Here is a 12,207-nt window from a genome sequence, read left to right on the forward strand (position 1 = left end):
CTTGCACAGAAGCACACCTTTTCATAGATTTTGGTGAGAGCAATATCATTTGGAGGCAATCTGAGAGGAGCAGCTTTTATGAAGCAAGTCATTTTCTTTGAAATTAATTCTGCAGAATGGGGATCTCAGACAGGGAGAAAATGAATCTCTGTGAATGTCACACTTTGAACAGTGGAAGAACTATTATATATCACCTTAAATTAAACCACATTACACCCTGTGATGAGAGACCATAACAGATGACTAAAGGATACCGTAGCTTTCCAAAGATGACAGGGCCAACATCTGCCATGGTCTGCCCTTATCAGGATATGTGCTAAATAAAATCTGCCGAAAGTATCAGAAACATGCAATTAGCAAATTATTTCTGCACAGAAAATATTTTTATTGGAATCACTACTGTATAAAACGTCCACAATCACATAGGAGGGATGAAAAAAAAAAATACAATTGCATAGAAAGATGAAAAAAACCTGCACGAGAAGAGATTTCTTGTAATTTATCAGCCTCTCAAAAATCTTTACTGGGATCTCTACACAGTCTAATTTACATGTCAATTGTAACAATGACCCTTTTTTAAAAACTAGAAAAGAAGACCTCTGTCCAATAAAGATGATTTATTACTTATCTGTCCCATTCAATTGATCTTCCCAGTGGAAGTGGGAATGGTAAGTTTAAGCCGTTTCTTTGCAGGCAGAGTGTTTTTATAAATAGCAAAAGTCCCTTGAACCACTTGACCTCCAGAAGATTTACGACCCCTGCATGACCAGGTTATTTTTTGCGATACGGCAGTGTTTTACGTTAAGCGACAATTGCGCAGGCATGCAACACTGTACCCAAATAACATTTATATAGTTTTTATTACACAAATATAGCTTTTTATTGGTGATTAGGGATTAGCTCCGGCATGTTCGCACAGCCCATGTGAAGAGCCCGCCAGGAAGTCGTCACTGCGCTGCTCTAATCACAGGCAGCGAGACATTTCCCGGTCTCTGCATCAAAACAATGTCTCACTGCCTGTGTTTAGCGCAGCGCAGGGCCAACTTCCTGGCGGGTTATGCGCATGGGCTGTGCGAACATGCCGGAGCTCATCCCTATTGGTGGTATTTCATCACCTCTGGGTTTTTTTCTTGTGCTATAAAACCAAAAAGACAAATATGGGAAAAAAAAAAAAACGTTTTTTCCTGCTTTAACCACTAGCCGACGTCATACTGCAGCAGGTCGGCTCTCTCCCACAAATCGCCGTAGCTGTATGCTGGCCCTTTAAACAGCTAGAGCAGGCGCGCACCAGCTGCTTGTGGCCAGCGGTCACAATGACAACCGGCCACGAGAGGCAGAATGGGCATTTGTGTGTGTAATTCATATAAATCCCAGTTGTGTCAGGAGATGAGACAGATAGTCTGTTCCTACTAGCTTTGAACAATGATCTGGCTTCTCCTATAGTCAGTTGCATTCCCCCCACAGTAAGAAACACACTGAGGGAACACATTTAACCTCTTGATCGCCCCTAGTGTTAACCCCTTCCCTACCAGTGACATCTACACAGTAATTAGTGAATTTTTATAGCACTGATCCCTGTATAAAATGTCAATGGTCCCAAAAAAAGAAAAGAAAAATAGCAGAGCACCGCCATTAGTAGTAAAACAAAATAAATAAAAATGCCATAAAGCTAGCCCCTATTTTGTAGACGCTATAACTTTTGCACAAACCAATATACGCTTCTTGCGATTTTTTATTTTTTTTGAACAAAAATGTGTAGAACAACATATCGGTCTCAACTGATGAAAACCAAAAGAAATCTCAAGTTTTGGAAAAAAAAATAAAAATTTAAATTTTGTTTGGTTACCACATTGCACGACCATGCAATTGTCAAAGCGACGCAGTGTCGTATCGCAAAAAATGGCCTGTCATTAAGGGGGTAAATCTTTCTGGAGCTGAAGTGGATAAAATGCATCCAATAAAATTTTTTTTTAAAAAGCAAACTTCTTCATAAATGCAGACCAATGTTTTCCGCTATATATTTTTGGGAAAAAATCCCAATAAGCGTACATTGGATTGGTTTGTGCAAAAGATATAGTGTCTACAATTTATAAAATATATACTGGATTTTTTTTTTGTTAGTTTGATGAAATCTTGCAAGCAAATTATATATATATATATATATATATATATATATATATATATATATATATATATATATATATATATATATATATACACATATATATATATATATATATACACATACACACACACACACACACACACACACACACACACACAGTGCCTTGCGAAAGTATTCGGCCCCCTTGAACGTTTCAACCTTTTGCCACATTTCAGGCTTCAAACAAAGATATAAAATTTTAATTTTTTGTGAAGAATCACCAACAAGTGGGACACAATTGTGAAGTGGAACGAAATCTATTGGATATTTTAAACTTTTTTAGCAAATAAAAAACTGAAAAGTGGTGCGTGCAAAATTATTCGGCCCCTTTACTTTCAGTGCATTAAACTCACTCCAGAAGTTCAGCGAGGATCTCTGAATGATCCAATGTTGTCCTAAATGACTGATGGTGATAAATAGAATCCACCTGTGTGTAATCAAGTCTCTGTATAAATGCACCTGCTCTGTGATAGTCTCAGGGTTCTGTTGAAAGCGCAGAGAGCATCATGAAGACCAAGGAACACACCAGGCAGGTCCGTAATACTGTTGTGGAGAAGTTTAAAGCCGGATTTGGATACAAAAAGATTTCCCAAGCTTTAAACATCCGAAGGAGCACTGTGCAAGCGATCATTTTGAAATGGGAGTATCAGACCACTGCAAATCTACCAAGACCTGGCTGTCCCTCTAAACTCTATACCCTTATTTCTTGGCCATTTTTCAGAGAATATGAATGAAGTCATAAAAACTTTTCACACTCACGGTTAACCACTTCATTACCCTGCCATAGTCATATGGACATCCGCAGATGGGATCTCCCATCCTGGGCGGCATCATATGATGTCCCCGGCTTACCGCCGCTAATGCAGCGATCAGGGATCTGGCATGTCCCTCGGGACACAGTCGTTCCCCGATGAGGGTAATGAGTGGATGGCGGAGCATGGGGAGAAGCGTGACCGGCTGTATCCAATCACAGCAGGTCACTATGCAGAGCGGCATGTGAAACATCTGTGGACGAATCCCTGGTTTCACAGGCAGGCTGGGAATCAAGCAATATATCCCCAGTAATAGGGCAAGGTATGGATTGAAGCTCAACAAGCTCTGTGAAAGCTCCACCGGATATGTATACTTTTTCCGCGTGTACAAAGGCAAAGATTCCCAGCTCCAGCCCCCTGAGTGTCCATCGTACATGGGAAGAAGTGGAAAAATTGTTTTGGAGTTGGCATTCCCACTCCTCCAAAAGGGTATCATATTTACATGGACAGCTACTATGCCAGTTTGCCCCTTCTCCGCCACCTATACCTGAAAAATACTCTGGCCTGCGGTACAGCAAGGAAAAACAAAGGGCTTCCCACAGAGTCTAGTCACCACAAAACTACAAAGGGGGGGGGAAATCGACAAGCTTGAGGAACGAGGTAGACACCTCGTGGAACTTTGCAGAAGATGCTGTCCCATTCGAAAGCCTTCCTGTATCATTGAGTACAATAAATTCAGTTGCAGCCCTATTTACCAACATGAAAATCCCTCTTCTGGTACAAAAGAGTCACAATTAACTTTTTTCATTTGGCCCTTTTAAATTCTTTCATCATCTAAAATCAACAGAAACACCTAGCACCTTCATAAAGTTTATTGAAGACATAGTCACTGCCCTGATCTATCAACAAGTATTCCCCCCCAGAAAGCATTTTCTCTGATTGTGTCAGACTACATGAGTGCCATTTTCCAGACCATTATTCCACCATCAGGATCCGGAAGACGACACCAAAATTTTTTTTTCGGGTGTGCACCAAAAGAGGAGTTAGGAAAGACACCAGTTTCCATTGTCCCCAATGTCCCTCCCAACCTGGCCTTTGCATCGGAGAACGATTCAGACACCATCACAGTCTTGTAAACTATTAGCCCATATTTCTAATATACTGCCATTTCCCCGTTTTCAATTACTGTCCTGAATATTTCCCTGGTGCCTCAGGAGATCAGGTGTGATCAATTTTCAATGATTTGCACCATAGTTTGTAAAGCCCTATACACACTCAGATTTTCTGATGAGTTTTTCCTTCAGATTTACCAAAACGATATAATATGAGGTCAAACCTTAGGAGTTTCAATGTGTATGCAATCAGGCAGGCCCTTGCACTACAAGAAAAATCCAGCGGTTTTTAAATACTACCAAAAGAAAGCTCTGTTTTAGAAAAAAATGTAATTGTCATTCAAAAGGTGAGAGCGCTGAAACCTAATATTTGGTCTGGGAAGGGTGTATAAAAGTTCTGTATTGAAGTGGTTAATAAATGGCTTCAGCCAAACACTATCAACTGTTTACTCTTTTTAAATTATAATCACAACAGAAACTATCCAAATGACCTTGATCAAAAGTTTACATACCCTGGTGATTTTGGCCTGATAACATATGCACACATGTTGACACAAAGGGGTTTGAATGGCTATTAAAGGTAACCATCCTCACCTGTAATCTGTTTGCTTGTAAAGTGTGTGTGTGTGTGTGTGTGTGTGTGTGTGTGTGTGTGTGTGTGTGTGTGTGTGAGAGAGAGTATATATAAAAGGTCAATCAGTTTCTGGACTCCTGACAGACCCTTGCATCTTTCATCCAGTGATGCACTGACGTTTCTGCATTATGAATCATGGCGAAAACAAGAGCATTATCACAAGGATCTGTGGGAAAAGGTAGTTGAACTGTAAAACAGGAAAGGGCTATAAAAAGATATCCAAGGAATTGAGAATGCCAATCAGCAGTGTTCAAATTCTAATCAAGAAGAGGAAAAATTAGGGGTTCTGTTGAAACCAAACCACATTCAGGAAGACCAACTAAAATTTCAGCCACAACTGTCAGGAAAATTGTTCAGGATGCAAAGAAAACTTGGATGAGGACACAACACAACCCTGTCCTCGTGAATAATCAAATATGTCTTTTTACAAGAAAAAGCAGCCAATTCGGAAATACTCCTTGCTAAGTATATAGCAACCAAGAACACTAACTTCCTTGTTAGAAGGACTAAGGGAGTATGCTGTATCGGTTCAAAGGGCTGTTTATGCAACACTGACAAAACCAAGTTCAAGTCCCAAGGGTGATATAACTGGCGGACTAAGCCGCATCACCCCTTGCATAAAAACCCAAACCAAAGAATGCAAAGGAAGCGGTCTTTGAAATTCCAATAAAGCCGAGACTTGGCCCTTAATAGTACTCGAGGCCAGCTTCACCTCTACTCCCAATTGTAGAAAGGCAAGAGTTCTGCCTATGCTAAATTTCCGAAGGTGCCAAATCTTGATTCACACCAGGAAACATAAGCCCTCCAGTCTCCAATATATGATTCTGGAAGCTGGCTTCCTTACATTAATCAAGGTAGAGATAAGTGACCTGGATAGCCCATGTTTCTTCAGAATGTGGGTTACAATAGCCAAGCTGTTAAATTTAAAGTTTAGGTAGGATGGAGTATCGGCCCCTGTGAGAGTCAGTCTGGATGTACTGGAAGGGACCATGGATCCCCCACCGCCATCTTTATGTTTCCTGCCTACCAGGACCTTCTAGGCCATCCTGGGGCTAAAAGAATTACAGTCTCTCTTTCTAGTTTAATCCTGCAAAGAATTTGTGGCAGCAACTGAATCAGTGAGAACTGATCCCACTGGGTCACCAATGCATCTGTTCCGCCTGTGAGTGGATCCCTTGTACTGGGCACAAAGTTGACCAACTTCATGTTGAACCTGGACGCCAGAAGATCTACATCCAGAGTCCCCCATTTTTGGCAAGCAGCCAGAAAAATGTCTGGGTGAAGGGACCATTCCCCCGGGGAGAAATTGCTGGTGACTCAAGTAGTCCATCTGCCAATTCTCTACTCCCGGAATGAAAAGAGCCGCTAGGAAGGGAACATTCCTTTCTGTCCAAGTTAGAATATGGTTCACCTCCCTCTGTGCTGCGAGGCTCTTGGTGCCCCCTTGGTGATGGATCTTAGCCACAGCTGTGGCATTGTCGGATTGGATCCTGACAGGACAAACCCGTAATGTCCAGGCTGTCAGAGCCAGATGCACTGCCCAAATCTCTAGGATGTTGATGGGCAAAGTTCTTTTGGTTCTTGACTACTGTCCCTGGACAGTCATCTTTTCTAGTACTGCTCCCCAACCTTAAAGGTTGGCATCTGTCATTACCATCTTCCAGATAACTGGTCTGAAGGATTTTCCATTTAGCAGATTTGGGGTTAACAACCAAGGCTCTGGGACACCCTTGGGGAAAGCTGCATTGGCAAATCTAGAGCTTGAACCATTTTGTTCCAAGCAGACAGGATACTGTTTTGCAACAGTCTCGAATGGAACTGGGCATAGGGAACCACTTTGAATGAAACCACCATCTTTGCTAACAATCTCATGCAAAGGCGAATGGAGGGATCTATTTTTGACCTGGCCATCTGCACCAGCTCTCCTATGGCATTGATCTTTGCCTGAGGCAAGAACAGAATTTTCTGGGTTGTGTCTATGATCAGACCCAAGTACTCCAGTCTTTTTAGTCGTTTTAAGGAAGACTTCTCTAGGTTGAGAATCCAAGCTAGATTTTTCAGGTATTTGGTTGTAATGCACACACTTTGCTCCAAACGGGCCACTGAATGGTCTATTATTAGAAATAGATTCTCCAGGTATGCCAGGATTGTTTTGCCCTGCACCCTTAACCTGGCTAGAAGTGGAGCCAGAAGCCTTGTAAATACCTGGGGTGCTGTAGCCAGCCGAAGGGCAAGGCTTCAAACTAAAAATTATGCTGTTCTACCTCGAACCGCAGAAACCTTTGGTGTGTGGGAAATATAGGAACATGCAGATATGCATCCTTGATGTCGATAGTTCCCCTTGTAGGATAGAAACCACCGAACTGATCGACTCCATGTGAAAAGAGTGGACCTTCAGGAATTGATTTAGACTCTTTAGATCTAGAATGGGTCTGACATCTCCATTTGGTTTTGATACCGTAAAGATGTTTGAATAGAACCCCAAATCTTGCTCTTCTGTGGGGATTTGCATGATCACCCCCTGAGCCAATGATCGGTCTAATGCCCGAAACAGAGATTGCCTTTTCCCTGGATCTTTGGGAATGTTTGACCTCAAAACTAGTGGAAACTCCCGGAATTCCAGTTTGTACCCTAGCGTTATCGTGGAGATGACCCATCTGTCCTAAATTCCCTCCTGCTAGACTTCTGAACTGCAGAAGTCTTCCCCCCACCCTGGCGAGAGGGGGCGCCCCTTCATAATGAGGCTTTAGAATTCTGCTTTGCAGGTTTCCTCCCCCAGGACTTCTTTTGTGCCTGGGCCTGGCCCTGAGGCTTTCCTCTAGACTCTGATTTCGGAGGCAGTCGGGACTGCCTAGAGGCAGATGCCCCTGGCACTGGAGAAAGAGCCCGCTTTAATGGAGGGCCTTGGGACCCCTTTCACACTGGTGTGTATTTCAGGTGTTTTTTAGGTGCTTTAGTGTTAAAAAAAAAAGCGCCTGTAAAGCGCCTGAAAGAAGCCTCATCTGCAATGCCAATATGAAAGCCCAAATGCTTTCACAGTGAGACCCCTTTCACACTGTGGCATTTTTCAGGCGCTTTAGCGTTAAAAAAAAGTGACTGTAAAGCGCCTGAAAAAAGCCTCATCTGCAATCCCAATGTGAAAGCCCGAGTGCTTTCACACTGAGGTGCTGCACTGGCAGGGCATCAAAAAAAGTCCTGCAAGCAGCTTCTTTGCAGCACTTTTGGAGCGGTGAATACACCGCTCTTAAAGCTCTCCTTCCCATTGAAATCAATGGGAAGCGCCTGCAAAGCACCAGCAAAGTGCTTTTGGCAGTGGTGCTTTTAACCCTTTATTTGGCCACTAGTAGCCAAATTGCTGAAGAAACAGCAGGACCCTGGATATAGAAAAGGAGCACAGATGCCATCCTTTCTCCTCACACATGGAGATGTAGGCCTTCCAGGTACGATGATATATCTTCTGAGAAGAAGATTTCAATGCTCTCAGCATAGTTGGGATCACTGGGTCCGAAAGACCCCGGTTCCTTAACACCTGGCTCTCAATAGCCATGCCGTTAAAACCAGCAATGGTAAAGCAGGATGGAGAATTGGACCTTGAGACAGAAGGTCTTCTCGTAACGGCAGTCGCCAGGGGGCGTCTGCCACCAGGCACACTAGGTCTGCGTACCAGGGAGGCTGGGGCCAATCTAGGGAAATCAGAATTACTGGAACCCCATTGGTCTCCACTCTGCGGAGCAGACATGGTAACAGCTTCAGCGGAGGAAAGGCATAGATAAGCTGGTACTGATCCCATGGAGCCACCAGTGCGTCAGCCTATGGATCTCTTGTCCTGGACACGAATCTCAGCACCTTCCGGTTGAGACGGGAGGCCAGAAGATCCAAGTCTGGTGTGCCCCACCGCAGGCACAGTAGCCAGAACACCTCCAGATGCCATGCCCATTCTCCTGGGTCCAGCATCTGGCGACTTAGATAGTCCGCCTGCCAGTTCTCCACTCCCGGGATGTAAATGGCTGACAGAGCTGGTACATGTCGCTCTGCCCACTGAAGTATGTGAGCAACCTCCCATGTGGCGGCCAAGCTTCTTATTCCTCCTTGTTGATTGACATATGCCACAGCAGTGGCGATGTCTGACTGGATCCTGATCGGACGCCCTTGCAGTCTTATCGACCATGTGGAGAGGCATAGCATGGGTCGCCCTCAGTTCGAGCAGATTGATCGGCAATTTGGATTCCTCCACGACTAGAGGCCCTGGGTCGACTCAACTCCCGTTACTCCACCCCAGCCTGATAGGCTGGTGTCCGTTGTGATCACCGTCCATTTCAGAGGTAGGAACGACTTCCCGGACTGAAGTGCCGGGAACCTCAGCCATCAGATCAGGGAATCCCTGACTAACTGGCTCACCTGAATCTGACAATCCAGGGACAACGGATATTTGTCCCATTTTGTCAAAATCTCCTTCTGCAGGACTCTAGTGTGGAATTGGGCATACGATACAGAGTCAAAAGGAGGCCACGATGAGTCCCAGGACTCGCATGCAGAAGCATAGGGATGACCACTTAAGGTCCATCAGCAGTTTCACCGCAGCTCTGAGAGTCTGCAGCTTGTCTGAAAGGAGAAACACTCTGGCTTCCATGGAGTCCAGCAGCAAGCCTAGGTACTCTAAACACTGAGTCGTACAATCACTGACTTCTTTAGGTTTAACAGCCACCCAATTTCCTTCAGGGTCTGCATTGCGATCGCCACATCCTCCTCTAACTCTGAGGTGGAAGATGCTCTCAGGAGGAGATCGTCTAGGTATCCTGCAATCGCGATTCCGCGTTGCCGTAGCAACGCCAAAACAGGAGCCAATACCTTGGTAAAGACTCGGGGGGCTGATGCAAAACCAAGAGAGCCACAAACTGGTAGTGGGCTTCCCCGACTGAATCGCAGAATCTTCTGATGCTGTAGGCATATGGGTATGTGCAGGTACACATCCTGGATGTCTAAGGATGCCAGGGAGTCCCATTGATGGAGTGCAGCGACTACTGAGCGAACCGATTCCATTCTGAACCTCTGTACTTTCACAAAGTAATTGAGGGCTTTTAGATCCAAGATTGGACGTACCCTTTCCTTCTTGGGGACTACAAATGGGTTTGAGTAGAACCCCTGGAAACGCTCCAAGTCCGGAACAGGTACTATCACCCCCCGACTCAGCAGGTCCCTTACCGCCCCCAAAAGGGCCTCCCGACGAGCCAGGAGTACAGGTATGCTGGAGGGGAAGAATCTGTTTTGCGGCCAAGAGAGAAACTATCTTGTACCTTGAGGAAATCAGATCGCAGACCCATTGGGCGGATAGCCGAGGTCCACCGGGCTGCAACCCCCCATCTGTGTTGTGGGTGGGGACAAACCTTCATGCAGTAGCACTTTTGCTCGCTCGCTGGGTCCAGGGACGCTTTGGTCCTTCAGTAGTCGCCCTGTCGGGCTGGGTGCGCTTGGTCGAAGCTCCGGGCAGACGGAAAAGTTGTTTGTGAGCGGAAAACGAGGGCCCTTGCTTACAGCGTGGCTCCTTAGCCTTCCTGGCCTGTGGGAGTAGAGTACTCTTACTACCTGTGGCATTTTTAATAATGTCATCCAAAGAGGCGCCAAAGAGCCAGTTTCCAAGGAAGGGAAGATCCGTTAGCACTTTTTTGGATGCCTGGTCAGCAGACCAGCATTTTGACCAAATCAGGCGCTTCAGCACCACTGCTGAAACTGAAGCCATGGATAACAGAGGAAGAGTATCCAGGGCCCTGTCACAAACGTACTTAAGGCCTTGCATTAGTTGGTCTGCTAGTTCCACGCAGACAGGAGAAGCATGTTCTCCCAGTTCACGGTGAAACAGTTTTGCCCACTCAGTGTCTGCGACACAAGTGCGGATGCCAGTACTGGTCGCATGGTTGACCCCACAACCGTAAACAAGGAACGGGCCACTGCCTCGGCCTTCCTGTCCATGGGGTCCTTAAATGTAAGAGTCCCCTCTACCGGGATTGTGGTTACTTTGTTTAACCTGGATACTGGGGAGTCCACGACCAGAGGAGCAGACCATTTTTTGAGAAGGCTCTCCTCAAAGGGGTAGTGCACCGCCATATATTTGGGGACCGAAAAGGTCCATTGCAGACGACACCATTCCTTGTAAATTAACTTATCAAAATAAGTTAGATACTGGAATACCTTAGGTGAATGGGCTGGCTTACAGGACCCAAAATGGACCGCTACATCAGCAGAGGGATCTGCTGGCTCCTGAATCTTCAGGGTATCAGGCACAGCTGTGATAAGTGCTCCAACCAGGGCTTTGTCGTGCACGGACCCGGACGGGGACTCCTCCTCCCTGTCCGAACAGTCCTGGTCAGCATCACCTGAAACGACAGAACAGGGGTCACCAGCTTCAGCAGGGCCCGAGTCTCCGTCAGAACTCTCCCCAGAGGATGGGGGGGGCAGGGGCCGCTTTTTAGCACCTTTGCGCCCACGCTTGCCTCCATCTTGGCAACAAACTAATTGAGGACCGCTGACAAAGCGTCCAGAGGCACTGCACATTCTGCAGGTGAACCGGTTGCAATTGCCTGGATTTCGGGGGAAGAAACACCAGTTTCAGAATCTATGCTGACCCTACCCTGCCTGCCACCTGACAGTGATGGTCCCAACCTCATAACTGCTGCTGGCTGAGGGGCTCTTTCCCGTGGGACTCAACCCAATGATTGGTTCTGCGCTGTCCAGCTAGTAGTGTCTGTGTCCCTTGTCAGCTCCCAGGTGCATAGGAGATCACACTGTGTCATCCAGAGCTGCTGCTTATGGCACTGAAACCAATCTACAACGTGTTCAGGCTCCAATAAGATGGCCGCCAAGAGTCCAGAATAAATGACAAACACAGGGAAAATGCCCGCCAAACTACAGGAAAGCATGCTGCTCCCTGAGACTGACCAAAAAACATGCTCAGGCTTCAAGAAAATGGCCGCAGAGCATTTAGTATAAAGGACAAAAACAATGAGAAAATGGCCGCCAAGCTACGGGAGAGCATGTTGCTACTTGCCCTCACCTAAGATGGCCGCTGAACACTGAATACCATGAGGGACAGTGATCCCTGCAGCGCTGTTCACTGCCATTTCTCTGTCACAGACCCAGCCTCACCAGACACCCCAGGGAGAGAAAAAAAACGCATCAGGGCACAGCCAGCACAGCCCCCCAGGTGAGAGCCCCTCTGGAGAGGCCCTGCACATGACACACACACCACTCAGCAGCCACATGCAGCATCCCCCACAGGGAGGGGGGAGGGAAGATAGGGACAGGGAGAGAAGAGAGGGAGGTGAGGGAACCCCCGAATCGACCTCCCAGGAAATGCCCAGCTGCTCAGCCCCACCGAGGCAGGGAGAGCTGTACTTACCAGTCCTGCAGAGCTGGGAGACATTCTATCACAGACCCACTCTCCAATCAGTACGAGGTGGCTACTGGCCACGGCACACTGACACAGGCATCAGTAGCCCGGTCATATGTGTGCCCCGCAGCATTAAAGCTCACGACCACCTGTGAAGCTGA

The 12,207-nt window shown here is 46.2% G+C and overlaps 1 protein-coding gene across 2 annotated transcripts in view; it reads right to left on the reverse strand.

Annotated features, from left to right (window-relative positions):
- Positions 1-12,207, reverse strand: part of OCA2 (OCA2 melanosomal transmembrane protein) — a 561,190-nt gene that overhangs the window by 281,171 nt on the left and 267,812 nt on the right. For both annotated transcript variants that reach the window (XM_077482777.1, XM_077482778.1), the window contains one exon: positions 255-327. In XM_077482777.1, the coding sequence (XP_077338903.1) occupies positions 255-327 (73 nt within the window). The remainder of the gene's footprint in view (positions 1-254; positions 328-12,207) is intronic.

The sequence above is a fragment of the Lithobates pipiens genome, unplaced genomic scaffold (genome assembly GCF_037356315.1).
Source record: "Lithobates pipiens isolate NorthernLeopardFrog02 unplaced genomic scaffold, aLitPip1_a1.2 Scaffold_16, whole genome shotgun sequence".
Classification (NCBI taxonomy): domain Eukaryota; kingdom Metazoa; phylum Chordata; class Amphibia; order Anura; family Ranidae; genus Lithobates; species Lithobates pipiens.